We start from the raw sequence: 14130 nt of genomic DNA on the forward strand, positions 1-14130 counted from the left end.
TCCCGGAGCGGGCGGACAGGTGATATGCCGGTTTCCGGGCCCAAATTTTCCTAGCCGGCGTATATCGTCAGAGTGCGTGTCGGAGTTGTTCTAACCACATCTTACAAGCCTTCACTGGCATTGTTCTACTCCTCATTTTCACGTCTTACCCACAAATAATGTCTTCCTCTGATACTTCTGCGGGCCTCGTGGAGCGCGTTCAAAACTTTGTCTCCGACAACAAGAAGGCAATAATAATAGGCACGGCTGCCGTCGCTGCTGGCGGTATAATTTACTATGTGTCATCCTCGTCTCCCAAAAGCGATGGAGAAAGGAAGAGTCGCAAGAAGGAATCACGCACGAAGAAGAAAAAGTCGGTCAACGACCCAGATGGTCCTCTTTTGCAGGAACGGAAACCAAAGGCGACAGTGGAGGATGAACGTACGTGTGGTGCCTCTTGTTCTTTTTTCCATGACTGAGTTATTGCATGCAAGTGTCCCTCACTGAAGTAGACTGCACTGCTGAACAGATTGCCGCCCTTCCGGAGGAGGTACGTTCTCATACATGTGTCCATTCGTGAACGAAACCTTACCGTCTTCAAGGAACGGACAAGTAGAGCAAGTGCAATGAAAGCAAGAGGAAACGAGGCCTACAAACAACACAAGTTCTCTCAGGCCGCTATTTATTATACTCGTGCGATCGCCATGACACCAAAAGCTGAGCCTGTGTTCTACAGTAATCGTGCAGCATGTGCGTTTCTTCTCTGCATTTATCCTTACGAGGGGCGCTTAATCGCGGTCAAGGCTACATAAACATGTCTCCGTCACAACACGAAAAAGTCGTCGAGGACTGCGACCAAGCACTCAAATTGGATTCCAATTACGTCAAAGCGCTCAACCGTCGGGCAATTGCGTTGGAGGCTCTTGAAAGGTTTCCTGAAGCACTCCGAGGTGTGTTGGATTACTGTATTTGACATGATACTGTCTCATTCATCCGTGGACTTCCGTTAGATTTCACTGCCGCCACCATCCTGAACAAATTCTCTGATTCGGCTGCTGCAGAGTCCGTAGAGCGTGTTTTAAAGAAAATGTCTGCTCAAGAAGCCAAGGAAACTATTGCAGTGCGTCTGCCTTCCTCATTTGAATAACTTTTAACTGTGGCTCATTTGCTTTCCAAATCAGTCCCGCTCACCCCGACTTCCATCATTCACCTTTATCTCTGCCTACTTCGCTGCATTCAGACCCCGTATGTTGTCGCGGTTTTTCGTATTTTTTACTCTCTATTGATGGACAATTTAGGCGCTCTACCTACCCTACCTGAGAACCCGACAACAGGAGACAACACCCTGATACTTGCCCTTCAAGCCCTCGAAGCACCTGATTATCCTCATGCGTTCACCTTGGTTAACGAAGCTATCGAGCAAGGCATCTCCTGGGACATAGGAAAGGCCGAGGCACTTAACCTACGTGGAACCTTCAAGTAATGTTCAGGTCAAGACTCAAATAACCCGACGCTAACACCTCTTGTCAGGTTCCTAACTGGTGAAATTGAGGGTGCAAAAGACGACTTGAACGAGTCAATAAATCTAGTCCCTTCTTTCACTCAAAGTTGGGTCAAGATTGCTAGTGTTTACATGGAACAGACCGATCCTACCAAAGCATTTGAATGTTTTGAGAAGGCGATAGAACATAACCCCAAAGATCCCGACATCTATTACCATCGTGGCCAGGGTAATTATCACTACCTCTGCATCGTGGTGTATCATGTGTTGAACCGTATTTACTGCGCTTTTAGTGCTCTTCATTATGAACCAGTTCAAAGAGGCGGCAGAGAACTACATGAAGTCTACAGAACTGGACGATACATTCGTTTTTAGCCATATTCAATTGGCTGTTGCTCAGTATAAAGCGGAGCAGCTTGCGTCTTCGATGGCTCAGTTCCGACGAACGATGAAGGCGTTCCCTCAGAGGAGTGAACCGTTAAACTATTAGTGAGGGATTTCCACTTGCTTTATCGGTGAATTCCCAGATCTGACGAATGTTTGTTTCTTTTCATCTGTAGCGGTGAACTGTTATTGGACCAGCAACGGTTCGCAGATGCGGTTGAGAAGTTTGATAAAGCTATTGAGTTGGAGCAGCTCAAGTACGTTTGTACCCTCTTGCAACCCTCCCTCTGTGTTCTGGATTCTAATGCATGGATAGGCCTAGACCAAACGTTCTTCCTCTCGTCAACAAAGGATTGGCATTGTATCAATGGGAGCAAAATATTGGTGCTGCAGAGAGGTGCTGTAACGAGGCGTTGAGGATCGATCCTGATTGTGACGCTGCTGTCGCTACCCTTGCTCAACTGAGTTTACAACAAGGAAAGATCGAGCAAGCGGTAACGTATTTTGATAAACAGGTCGAGCTGGCGAGGTCGGAGCCGGAGTTGATTGGTGCGCTTACTTATAAGCATGTAAGTTTACTTTTCCCTCTGTGTGGTGATCCGTATATTCATGTTGTTCATAGGCATCCGTTGCGCAACTCGAGTTTGCAAAGAATTATCCGGCGATGGCAGCTCAGTTGAGTAGTATGGCGCAGATGATGGGTTAGATCTCGGATTACGATTCTTTATGGCCTCATAGAAGAGGTACACCCCCCCAAAAACGCTCATTCCATTCCTATCATATTCGCATATTGGTCCATCTATTTTCCCGTTGCTATGAACTGCAATCGTACCCTACTCTCTCATTTAAAAAGAGTCGTGGACCGGTACATCCAAGTAGAACCAGAGGTCGTGTCTGCGTGAACCATGCCATAACCAAGAACGCCTTCGACAAATGCTAACACTATCGTAGGATTAATATCTTTCTTGTATGTCATGTTGGGCTCAATACGGAGGATGTCGAGGATCCCAGGACTGAAGTCGGACTCGAATAGCTCGATTTTGAACACGGGTCTCTGGAATCAGAAGTTGGGATGCATCGGTAAAAGCACACTACGGAATGAACTGAGCTCACCCTGAGACTGTCACTTGCGTTTGTTTTAGCCCATTTCGTCAGGTAAGCCGACATCAGTTCAAGGCTCTGTTGATGACTGCATTCGACGGTAAGGAAGTTTCGGAAGGGGTCTTCGCGATGACTTTTAATAACCATGATATGAGTGATAGCTTTGAAAAGTTCGTTTGGACGCGCAAGGGTGTCGACATTTGGAAGGCGTTCCTCTGTAGGAGCTGGGTGAGCTGCTGGGGCTTTAGAAGGTGGAGGTAAAGGCTTTTCCTCAACGACGGCGACATCTGCCCAGTCATCATCTTCGGCGGCCGAACGGCGTGCTTCCCCAGAAAAGAGGTTATCAAAATATCCGTCAAGAATTGCAGCAAGTCGAAACGAAGGGGATGGGTCTGAGGTCGGTATTCCGAGACAGAAAGATCCGAAGTTGGCGTCCCATGTCATGTAAGGGGTTGTGTTCTTATCAGATTGGCATGGCTGTGGTGAATTGTGAGTAAAACAGGGCTGAGTATCTGAATGAGAACAAGGAGGAATGTTTCGCTTACCTCAACCTTCAGAACTGATAGCCGTTTACACTCGACTAAGACATTGAGCAGTTCCTCTATCCAGGCAGCATGGTTGTCGTCTTCAAGCCTTACAAGTAATCTTTCGTACCATGTAATCGCATAACGAGTTACGGTAGGGACAAAAGTAGACTTGTCAGGAAAACGAGCTTGCAAGCTACTCCATAGTACGAGCCACTCAGCTTCGGCGGCGATTCTGTGACCCAAAGTCTTTTCTAGGTTGACTATGGATTCGTGCAAAGATGAATTTGGCGAGTCCCACAAGTCTCGAATGTCAGCTCGGACTTTCAAAGGTAGACTGTCAAGAATATAAGCGTCCCCACAGAATGAATCAGAAACGTGCGTATACTTACCTTTCTTTCGACATGGTGTGGTGAGAATTTGGTCGTAATTATAGGTTGTCAACCCTATCAGAATGCACCCGATCACAAGGGATAGCTGGCCCTTTACAGAGCAAAGAAAGAAAAGAGAACACCGCTAAGTGTCATTGGCACTGAAAGTACTGAACTTGAAAGTTCAAAACTACTAGTCGCACGCCAGCCAATGTGGTAGGTAGCAAACCCTTGTGTCATCTGTCTCTGGCGCATATCAGGTTGTAATGATCAAGATATATCATTTTGAGAGATACTCAAGCTTGGACTTGGTGCCTCAAACTACCATCGTTTCTGAGTACAGCATGCAAGATAATATCGGAAGAGTAAAACGACTCAGACAGATGCATGAGTGCATAGAATCATGGAGCTGGACAGGAAGCTGCTCGGATGGCGTCGAACTGAACTCGAAGAATTCGTATGGATAAGTCGATACAACTTAGGCAAAGTGCCGTGATCTTGCTTCGTCCTCCTTTCGTAGCATGTCCTGCGGTATCAGCCAGATTCCGGATGAACATTGCAACCCGCACCCCACCACTGACCCAAGCACGAGCGAGCGCTACATAAATAATTTGTATTGGAAATTTCGATGTAAGGTGGGTGCAGCTTGACAAGACGACAGAATTGAAGAAGGGAAGAAGATACGGTGATCAAGAACGACGACTCTTTTTGAAAGAGTACTTGGGTAGCCTTAGCTCGTCTTTCTCGTCGTCATCTCTATCCCGGTTGTCGCGGGCGACAGCGTTATGTCGATGCTTTTGCCTCCCTTTCTGGCCCTTTCCAGCATCCTCCTCTTGTATTTGGTTCGTGGCTACCCGTCCCGCCTCGTCCACTCGGTCTCGGAGGATCTCCAACTCAGCTTCGTCGTGGGGATAAAGATCCAGTTGACGGTTGAGAACCTTTTCTAATCGCTGTATGAATTCCACATCGTATTGAGTTGTCACCAATATTGATTTCCCAGCTCGGCCAGCACGAGCAGTACGTCCTACGCGGTGAATGTACATCACTAAATTGAGGGGATGTCGACAATCCCTTGTCCGGAGGAACAACGGATTACCGGTAGGTACCGTAGATACAATATTGCTGCCATAATTTTAGGATATTGCAAGGCATTGTATAACATTATCCCGTTTGCTCGAAGTCACCATATGATTCGCCTCGTTGCGATGAGATGTGCTCCCTGTCCCTAATAACAATATCACACCCGTGGTTGTTCCTATTTGCAATGTTGTAGCTCTATTGTGTATGATGGCAAGCACAAAGATGGGCAGGTCTGATACAGGCAGTCACTCCAATGTGGAAGCGGAATTAAGGAGAATGACAACCACCTATCGTGCTTGCTTGCGTCCGGTAACATAGAGTAGTTATGGGAGGCCATTAGATTCTAGAAGAATCACTGGTACGTGAACTTCAATGTAATATCTAACATACACGCAACGATAGGAAACCGTAAAACAATTATATTGTCTGAAAGTTACAAGTTTGACTAGTATAACTACAGCTTGATATAGACTATGCACGAGTAGCAGTGGCTGCGGCAGCTTTACGGCGACGCTGCGTGTGAAGGGTATCCTTGTGCCCTTGTGGAGGGTCGGAGGAAGTGGATGTGTCGGTTTCACAGCGAGAAAAAATATGCCTAGTTTACGGTAGTCTCAGTGAGCAAAACTATAAGCTCAATCATACCAGAAAAGTACTTGCCTTCGCCCACCAGCCAAGAGCCCCTTGACAACCTTGTCGTCCTCGGAATTAGATCCAACATCTTCAAAGTAGTCAACAGTAGAATTGTATAGGCGGCCTTCGTAATTGAATGGAAGGTCGGAGCTCCAAGTACTGGCGTCCGAGAGTGAGAACCGAAGCTTGGCGAATAGCGCTGTTAGTTGGCGTGCAGGGAATAAATCAAGGAAATACTTACCAGGGTCCAGAACGGAACAATAACCGATGCTACGGGGGGTTGGAGCACCCACATCCAGGATCTGGGTAACATTTTTCGTGCAGATGGACGACCACTCTTGATGCGTTTGGCAGGTGGCTCTTCGCCGTCATTCCTCTCTATCAGAAACTCGTCCACTGAGCCTGGCGATGTAGAGACCATGCGTGTGCATGGGTTTGGTGAAGGGGGGTTACACCGCTGAAGCGAGGAGAAGGAGAGGATGAGTGGTATTGAGGCATTAGGTATGTCACCGTTTGAGGGCAAGTTGGACAGAAAAATTGTCTGACTTGCGCTGTTTTATGGTCACGGCCTGTCATAGCTTCCCGTTCTGGATTTTAGACTGTTATCATGCCAACGCCCACACCTCGCTAAACACAAATTTGTCATTTACAATAATTTTTTCTTGAATGAATCAGCTCGGGAACTCAAGTACTCAACTATCTGGGGTGGTTCCGTGTGGGAGCATACCGTGTATTCTCTTGCCGTCCCACACACCGTGTAATCTCTCGCCTCTTTCCTATGGCTCTACAGTATGTAACGTTCCCAGTCCCTTCCCAACGTCCATTCCAAATCAATAACGCGTTCGTCCTGTGTTCAAGTTTGGTTCAAGTTGAATAAGACGTGATCGAGAACGCTAATAAAAAAATGAATCATAGAGAACTTTAGGGTAAATTATGGACATAGTAACAAGTGCACTCACCAAATTCCAGAGTTTAGAAGTGACAGCTGCACGGTCTAGCTGGCTGTCGAGGGGGAGGCAATGGCGCGTCGCTGGCAATGGCGCTGACTAATTTCAACACTGGGGGGTTAGCCCACCTGATAGTCATATCGTATTGCTCATGGTCGCGACTCGCCATCCGCGAACCTGCAATACAACAGACTACACGGGACTACAACTAGACTACTTGACAGCGTACCGCTCGGCCAGCTCCTACGGCCTACACACATACGGGATAGACCTTGCTCATCCATTACAATGTCGTCCAATACCCGATCCAGAGTTGTAACCTGCTACAGTTGCAACGTCATGTTGGTAGCCCGCTGGGAGATAGGCATAATTAAGGTACCATTAGAGACGAACTTATCACCGATTAGCATATCGTAGAAGATCTTTATATGATTAGATTACTCACAAGTTTATACCGGGCTATACCGGCGTTTCCTCAATTTAGTGATGTAGTCTTTTGAATGTGTAGGACAGTCGTAATTGATTACTACGTCAACAGCAGGAATGTCGAGACCCCTGATACGTATGGAGTTCAAACTGCAAGTAACAGCGACTCAATGGAACTCACCGACTGGCCAGATCAGTAGCGATCAAAAAATTGGAACCTTCGCTCTTGAAACGGTTCAGCGCCCCCAATCGCTGAGTTTGCGTCATATCGCCATATAGAGGGACGGAGCGAAAGCCTAAAACACGTAACATGTTAGCCAGTCTGTAGAACGTGCATCAGTTGTTAGACACTATCGCACAATATCGAGCGAAGTTTTACCTTCGTGCACAGGCCTTCGTTCGAACGAAAACGATGACAGAGTTTTGAACCATCGAGTTTAGCAGTGACACCAACATAACTTCTTTCTTGACTAGCGGAACGAGAAGATAATACTGTAGAAGGGAAGACACAGTTGTATATCTGTTTCAGGAATCCGCGTCATCAATCGCTTTCCATATAACGTATAGATTCTATTAAATACTATAATTATAGATAGACTTGCTTTGTAGAGACCTGCACACGTGCAGGATTGCGGAGATTCGCGCGCTGAAGTTTAGCCACCTTGTCCGTCAACGTGGCGGAAAAGAGATAAGTGGTACGTTCTTTGGGCAATGTTTTGAGGATTTCGTCTACTGCAATGCCAAAGTCAGACTCCAGGAGACGGTCGGCTTCATCAAGCACCTAGAGATAGTCAGCACTAATTTCACCAGCAAGTAATTCCTGACACACCAAAACTTTTATACTTCTCAAACTGAACCCCTTCGTCACCTTCAAATGATCAAGTAGCCGTCCCGGGGTTGCGACGACAATATGCGGCCTCTTCGCCAACATCACCGCCTGCCTCACACGATCCTCATCCCCACCAACAATGACAGTCGTTCTGACACCGATGGCTACTCCAAGGGCATCGAATTGGGAGGCTAATTGATAAGCCAGCTCTCGAGTGGGGGATAGAACACATGCAAATAGGCCTTGAGGATTATCCCAAAGATGATGCAAAATCGGGAGAGCAAATGCGGCTGTTTTGCCGGACCCTGTAGGAGCGATTCCAATGATATCACGGCCTTCGATTCCAGGAGGAATACATTCGATTTGAATGGGAGTAGGTTTCGAAAATTTAAACTGGTTAAGGGCCTCAAGAAGGGGTCCCGATAAACCTAACTCTGAGAATGATGTCGACTTTGTTTCCTCTTCCTCCATTGTACGGTCGGTGACTCGTGAGGGTGACAGTCCGACACGTAACTCTAGGGTTTGGCACCTATACCCAAGTCGAGTAGGCGGCGGCCGCCCTATGAAGGGGCTGCTATTATTCTGCCTCAAATTTGCTTTACTCCTGCACGGGCATCGCTGGGTTTCTGCTGAAAACCGTACATAGTTGTCCGCCTTCAGGATGCACAACCTTAGCTCGGTTGAATAAGTCCAGAGGCCGCGCTTGGAACACGGTCACCTGTTGGAGTCTCGAAACGCGACGAATTCTGTCCGGAAAGGATATCATCATTCTTAACCACGTTCTCCGATATCGATAAACCAACCATTCTGCTGCCTCAACCCTCATAACCATAGTTAAAGTACATACACGTTGCGGGCAGCTGCATTGAGTTCGCCTGTCGTCAACCGTGTCGTCAAAAGATGGAAATTCGTAGCTACCCTAGCATGATCATAAGCTATGCCAGAGGAGTGAACAAAAAAGGAGAGGCAAATTTTGGGCAAAATAGTTAGGTATTTACTGCAAAGGTAGCCTGGTTTGAGCGTGTGAAAACACGGTTCGTTCACGTTCGACTCCGTCTCGATTTTAGCTCCTCAACCACTCGCCAGTGCCGCAAGATTCTCGCAAGAACACCTCGTTTTCCACCCACATCAAATGTCTATGTGTTTAATTGGCCTGGGAAAACTGAGAAATTAATGATAACAAGCGTTGGACCGAATTTGGACGGACCGGGAACTAGCTTCTTGTTCTGCCTCGAGGCGATTGCCAATCTTGGCTGCCGACCTCGTTGTTCGCTGGAGGCGCCTTGCAGACACATAAACACGTTGAAATCGTGCGCAAGTGCTGTCTTTTCAACCAAAAGGTCTTGTTATCTTTCTCTGGTCCCCCGTAGTCCGTCTATCCCCCTTCTTAGACTTTCATCACTTCTACTCGTCAAGGGAAGATCATGACCACTAGTATTCCTGCACAGCGTCCAAGGAAAGTAGGGCAATCATCAGAAGCACCAGGTGAGCTGTAATTCTGTAATAATATGTCATGTCTAGCCCTCGAGGCAGCAGATAATCGTCCCATCTTTGCTCGTGCACGCTTAGCGCCACAGTACTCCAAGAATTTCTTCTCTTTCTTCAAAGGTCCACGTTGTGCTGTGTAGAGTCTTTCTCACCGATCCTTTCACTTAGGCTCCATGCACAACCTTCCTCCAAGGGAATCATCACCATCTCCTTTTCGAGAAAGACCTCGCACGATCAAGGCTGCATCGATGTCATTGGTACCGTCGGTTGGCCAAGTTCTAGCCGGTCAGCAACCCTCCCTGAATCTGCAATCCAGCCCAACGTCATCGAATAACTCGCGACGTTCTCCGCCTTATCAGTCTGCTGGAGTGGTGCAGAGGCTTCTCCCAACTCCTCCCCATCCGAACCCACCCAATCTACCGGAACAAAGTCTTGAGAGACGAATGAGCCCACCTCCAAATCAGCACCCTGCCAATGTTTCTCCTCTCTATCCACGACCCATAACTCGCGTCCCTCCACCGCAGTTCCTAACCAAGTTCGACATGGAGGAACCGTGGCAGATGACTGAGGAGCTCTTGGCTGACATCGAGCGTGCCGACATGCAGCAGAGTCAAGGGCAGGCTGCTCCCCATAGTCCTCACAACTTTCAAAGCAACTTTGTTAAATCCGATAGCCCTGCGAAGGATCCTCATGTTGAGCGGGTGCGTTCGAGGGAGAGGTCGAGTCCCAAAGCCAATGAAGGGAGTCAACTTGGTCGTCGACAATCTCTCCGAGAACAATCCGTTCGAGAAAGCCCTAAGGCACGGGAGCGCCTCCCGGCATCTCCCAAACGGAGTACATTCTCTCCGGTACAAGGTCAGACGCCCGAACGACAGGCGTCGCCGCCGTTCAATAATAGTGGCTTACCCTCTCCTGGAGAAACCCTCCGTCACGAGTCTTCACCCGTTTTGCGTCGTCTCAATGGTCTAGTCAACGATGGTCGTACGAACCTCTCATTAGCTACGCAAACCCCTCCTCTACAGGCGATAAATACTCGCACTCCCGATAGGTCCCTTCCGGTCCAGGAAGAACCTGAGGACGAGCATGATAATTCTTCCAAGGATCACAACGGTGAGGACGATTCTTATGCTCACAAGGACCCTGGATCGCCGCTTCCATCATCCGACCTTAACCCTGATCCAGGAAGATATGATGTATCTCGCACACATGGGGGCAGGAACAGTCGCGCTGGCCATCGGAAGGACGATCACGTATCCTACGAGGATGCTGGGAAAAGGAGTACGGACGACGGAGGATTTACCCCACGTTCTAATTCTGTCTCACTTCCTGACCATGTACAGGTCGAGCGTGGTCAGATCGAGAATAGACAACAGGTCAATGGTGGTAGTGCCATCAATCACGCAGCGAACGCTGCTACAATTCGACTCAATGACTCACGCCGCCGAAGTAGGAATGGGTTGTCCGATCAAATGGGTCTCGCCAATCTTGATACGGCCTTTCTTCAGCAACCAGAGAGGCATGACCAACCATCACAATATGACCCCAAAGCGGCAGCTGCACAGCGCGCTGAGGCTTTTGCTTTATATGCTCAACAGTTCCATCCCGATGAAATACAGAGTTTCATGGAGCACCCAACATCGTCTTACATCCAGGCATATCTACGCTCTCCTCGTCCTGATGCACCCATTCCACCTACACCTCATAGCCAGACATCGCCACCTTCCCCTTCACCGTTGCTCTCCGGGACGGTTTATAGCGGTACGACAGAACTACCTCCATTCACTCCCGTCACTCCGGCTGGGTCACCCTACCCTTATCCGTACTCTCATGTGATGAGAAATCATGTTCAACCTGCACGTCAAACTCAAAATCCTTTGAACTTGGATCTCAACAATCCTTCCGCGATCCACGAGCAGTTCGTGAAGCAATGGCAAATTTACGCGCAGAACAATCATGGCCATGTTTCCGACTCAACCTTATCTCCCTCTTCTACTCCTTATCCAACACCGCCCTTTAACCCGTGGGCTCACTGGCATACTCAACGGATACTGGGGGGACGTTATGGGTTCCCGTCCGATACGGCCACTCAAAGATCGAGTCCTAGTCATGAGCCTATAGAGCTCCCAGCTCCTCCTATGCTCGGGCTGAAGAAAAAAGTTCCTTCGCCAAACCTTCGCAGTGCAACGCAGACAACCGCCTCGATCAGGAAGCCTCCTCCGCGTGTGGAAAGCACTCAGCCGAGAGAAACCAGTCCCGAACCTTCCTCTTCGGGAGAGGAGACTGCCGGCGAAGATCGATTTGCTGTGCCAGAGGAAGGCGATTGGGTGAACTCCCACAGTCGTGTCCCTTCCGAAAGTTCTAACGGTATTATCGTCAACGAAGCGGACGACGAGGATGAAGGAGAATGGGTAGAAGAGGATTGGGACGATGACGAGGACGATTTGTTAGATCTAGAATATCATCCGTCGTTCGTGAACAATATCGAGAAACGCCGTAGACGATTTGAGACGCGTTGGGATGCCCTCATGCACGCTGTGAGTACAATCCGCCTATTTTTTTTGTTGGACCGTTTAGGCAGTTCTGACCCGGTCTTTCTTCTTGCTTTATCTTTCTCTTTGATGATAACTATAACTAACCCAACTCCCACACAGTTCCAAGCCCTTGATCGCCAGACAGATGCAACTATGGTACTTCTTGCTGCTCCATCCCATACCACTAAGCTACATATGGCAACTTCTCGGTCCATTCGGCGGCAGACGACCCTCTCACGTTCTTCGGCAATGTCGAGTTTACGTTCCGGTTTCCATCAAGTTGCCACTGAGCGCAGAACCATGCGATCTCGCGTTAAAACATCTTTGGCTGATAGGTTCCTTATGTCTTCTGGTGCCAGTGGCGACGGATCTGATAGCTCAGAATCCCGAGAAGCGGACTTGAAGCGTGCCTTGGATGCTGCTTTGGGAAGTTTGGGCGTTTTGGGGAATATGTATGAACGGAGAGAGGCTAGGTGGATGGAAGAAATGAGGAGGATTGGTGAGGATAGGGAGAGAGTCGAGTTACTTTTGAAGCAAGCTTTGGGAGCGTCGCGGGATTAGCTATTACGATCTTGAGAGCCTTTGCTCCATCATAGAGGGAAATCTCCTTCACTTTCACCTTTTACTATGCACATATGGTGACATTGCTACTCCCCTCTATAGTATCGTACAATCATTCAATATTCACGTGTTACTTACTGAAATACAAACTACTTTTATCTTAAACAGTTTTGTACGTGCGTGCCGACGACGGAGACAGTGTCGGCAAGGTTATGTGGGACATATATACCAAAAATGAAAGCTTCTTAACTTAGACAAACGTAGAAAGCAGTGAGATGAGTGCAGGAAGAAAGTGAACTAACGTGTCGAGATTATCCGACGCGTCAACTGCATAAGCTAGTTCCGTTTCTAAAGGTAGAAAAGGTAGAAACAACAAATCGAGAACAGTTAATTAGTCGCGTCAAGATTACTGTCATCGACCCTGAAGTCGGAAAAACGGGGAAGTCGGAAAAGTGTAATATAGTGAGTGCTAGACTAGGTTTTTGAGCAGATACACTATCAAAAAAGAAGGAGCGGGGTCTTATATGCATGCCTGACAATTTTCATGACGGGGGATGGGTTCCTCACTGAGTTGTGGCAGTAGCACAATGAGGGGTCAGTTTTCCGACCAAAAATCGAAGCGTGAGAATATTTCCTAATCAGGAGATCGGCCACTGCAGCACAAGTACTCATCAACCTCTCGCCGTTCTTGGTATGTTACGACCACAACATACTTCTCCATCTCATAGACACCCAGGACTACACCTATAACCATCTTACAAGTCCGTGGAGTCAGGTTTATATAGTACACTCAGTTTTTTTCCTGTCATTCTGACCCTAGATTGTAGTGACTACTTCAGGTTCAGCTGGACATGCCATGGGCAGGGCTCTCAGCACAGTTATATATACCTATCAGGCTACCAGAATCTATTATCCTTGGATTTTTATGATTTTTTTTGAGTCTACACAGCCCATACCTGCAAATATCCCAGATTTTTGTGTTTTACATCCAAAAATTGTTTCTAGAGGGGAGGAAACATTCCTGTCAGATGTCAGATGATCTTCATTTGCTCCCCTTAGGACCCAACAATGAATTGTAATAGATTTTGGTGCCACCAGTGCACTCTGAATGTACCTAAATGAGGAAAAACTACCAAATTAAGGTCGTCCTCCCACAAGGACAGCCTCTATCAATGCAGCTTGCAACAAGAGCATTTAAAATGAATTTATAGGTCCCAGGTGCTCAAACAAAACTCTTATATATGAGATATTGACGATTCTTGGATGATTCATCAATGTGTATGATTGTGTCACATGTAATCACGTTGCCGGCCCACGATTTCCGACTTCGCCGTGGGGCCACGTTTTCGACACCCCCTCATTAAAAAATTCATATCTCAACAGCATCACACCCTACCCATACGAAAATTGGCAGGCATATACCTCAAAAGGTATTCTATGCAACTGCATTGTATTTACAGGTTCTGGTATATATTTTCTTAATTATATAAATATTTCTCCTTAGATTGCCGACTTCGGGGGCGATGACAGTATCTGACGCACTGCCACGATCTTATCCTCCGATTTGATCAAATCTTGATCAAATCTAGGAACAGATAATGTTTCAAGTTTTTGAATCCCGATGTTGACGACTCACAGTACTGGACAGGTGGGAGATGACATTGAAATGTCCCCAGTGTGGGGCCGTGGTTCATTCTCTCAGTCCTTCATCTGTCGAGAAACAAGAGAATGTCAACCAAAATTCTCAAGTAGTGGCAGAAGATCGAGAGTGGCTAAAA

General features: G+C 47.5%; 5 protein-coding genes across 5 annotated transcripts; 2 read left to right on the forward strand and 3 right to left on the reverse strand.

The window, feature by feature from the left end:
* The first annotated feature begins 80 nt into the window (after positions 1-80).
* E1B28_003127 (uncharacterized protein) lies at positions 81-2686 on the forward strand. The gene is made up of 12 exons (XM_043160086.1): positions 81-420; positions 474-529; positions 582-729; positions 783-929; positions 990-1099; positions 1161-1224; positions 1278-1458; positions 1510-1709; positions 1774-1969; positions 2041-2121; positions 2181-2433; positions 2487-2686. The coding sequence occupies exons 1-12, from the start codon at positions 159-161 to the stop codon at positions 2568-2570; spliced, it is 1782 nt and encodes a 593-aa protein (XP_043002042.1). The 5' UTR covers positions 81-158; the 3' UTR covers positions 2571-2686.
* Positions 2687-2705: 19 nt separating this feature from the next.
* On the reverse strand, positions 2706-4332 carry E1B28_003128 (uncharacterized protein; the record flags this gene model as incomplete). Its single annotated transcript, XM_043160087.1, has 4 exons — positions 3882-4332; positions 3511-3826; positions 2978-3442; positions 2706-2918 (listed from the first exon to the last, which is right to left on the reverse strand). The coding sequence occupies exons 1-4, from the start codon at positions 3893-3895 to the stop codon at positions 2706-2708; spliced, it is 1008 nt and encodes a 335-aa protein (XP_043002043.1). The 5' UTR covers positions 3896-4332.
* Positions 4333-4549: 217 nt separating this feature from the next.
* E1B28_003129 (uncharacterized protein) lies at positions 4550-4903 on the reverse strand (the record flags this gene model as incomplete). The annotated part of the gene is made up of 1 exon (XM_043160088.1): positions 4550-4903. The coding sequence occupies one exon, from the start codon at positions 4901-4903 to the stop codon at positions 4550-4552; it is 354 nt and encodes a 117-aa protein (XP_043002044.1).
* A 2626-nt stretch (positions 4904-7529) lies between these two features.
* Positions 7530-8243, reverse strand: RRP3_2 (ribosomal RNA processing protein; the record flags this gene model as incomplete). Its single annotated transcript, XM_043160089.1, has 2 exons — positions 7530-7724; positions 7773-8243. 2 exons carry the CDS (start codon positions 8241-8243, stop codon positions 7530-7532), a joined length of 666 nt encoding a protein of 221 aa, XP_043002045.1.
* A 580-nt stretch (positions 8244-8823) lies between these two features.
* Positions 8824-12573, forward strand: E1B28_003131 (uncharacterized protein). The gene is made up of 3 exons (XM_043160090.1): positions 8824-9257; positions 9429-11794; positions 11912-12573. Exons 1-3 carry the CDS (start codon positions 9197-9199, stop codon positions 12350-12352), a joined length of 2868 nt encoding a protein of 955 aa, XP_043002046.1. The 5' UTR covers positions 8824-9196; the 3' UTR covers positions 12353-12573.
* Positions 12574-14130: the final 1557 nt, after the last annotated feature.

The sequence above is a fragment of the Marasmius oreades genome, chromosome 11 (assembly GCF_018924745.1).
Source record: "Marasmius oreades isolate 03SP1 chromosome 11, whole genome shotgun sequence".
NCBI lineage: Eukaryota > Fungi > Basidiomycota > Agaricomycetes > Agaricales > Marasmiaceae > Marasmius > Marasmius oreades.

What these genes read in the sequence shown, in the direction of transcription:
- E1B28_003127 (XM_043160086.1), top strand. Translation starts at nt 159, where the DNA reads ATGTCTTCCTCTGATACTTCTGCGGGCCTCGTGGAGCGCGTTCAAAAC. An exon ending in TTGCCGCCCTTCCGGAGGAG is followed by an intron (nt 530 to 581) that starts GTACGTTCTCAT and finishes ACCGTCTTCAAG; the next exon opens with GAACGGACAAGTAGAGCAAG. An exon ending in AGTGAACCGTTAAACTATTA is followed by an intron (nt 1,970 to 2,040) that starts GTGAGGGATTTC and finishes TTTCATCTGTAG; the next exon opens with CGGTGAACTGTTATTGGACC.
- E1B28_003131 (XM_043160090.1), top strand. Translation starts at nt 9,197, where the DNA reads ATGACCACTAGTATTCCTGCACAGCGTCCAAGGAAAGTAGGGCAATCA. An exon ending in GCAATCATCAGAAGCACCAG is followed by an intron (nt 9,258 to 9,428) that starts GTGAGCTGTAAT and finishes CCTTTCACTTAG; the next exon opens with GCTCCATGCACAACCTTCCT. An exon ending in GGGATGCCCTCATGCACGCT is followed by an intron (nt 11,795 to 11,911) that starts GTGAGTACAATC and finishes ACTCCCACACAG; the next exon opens with TTCCAAGCCCTTGATCGCCA.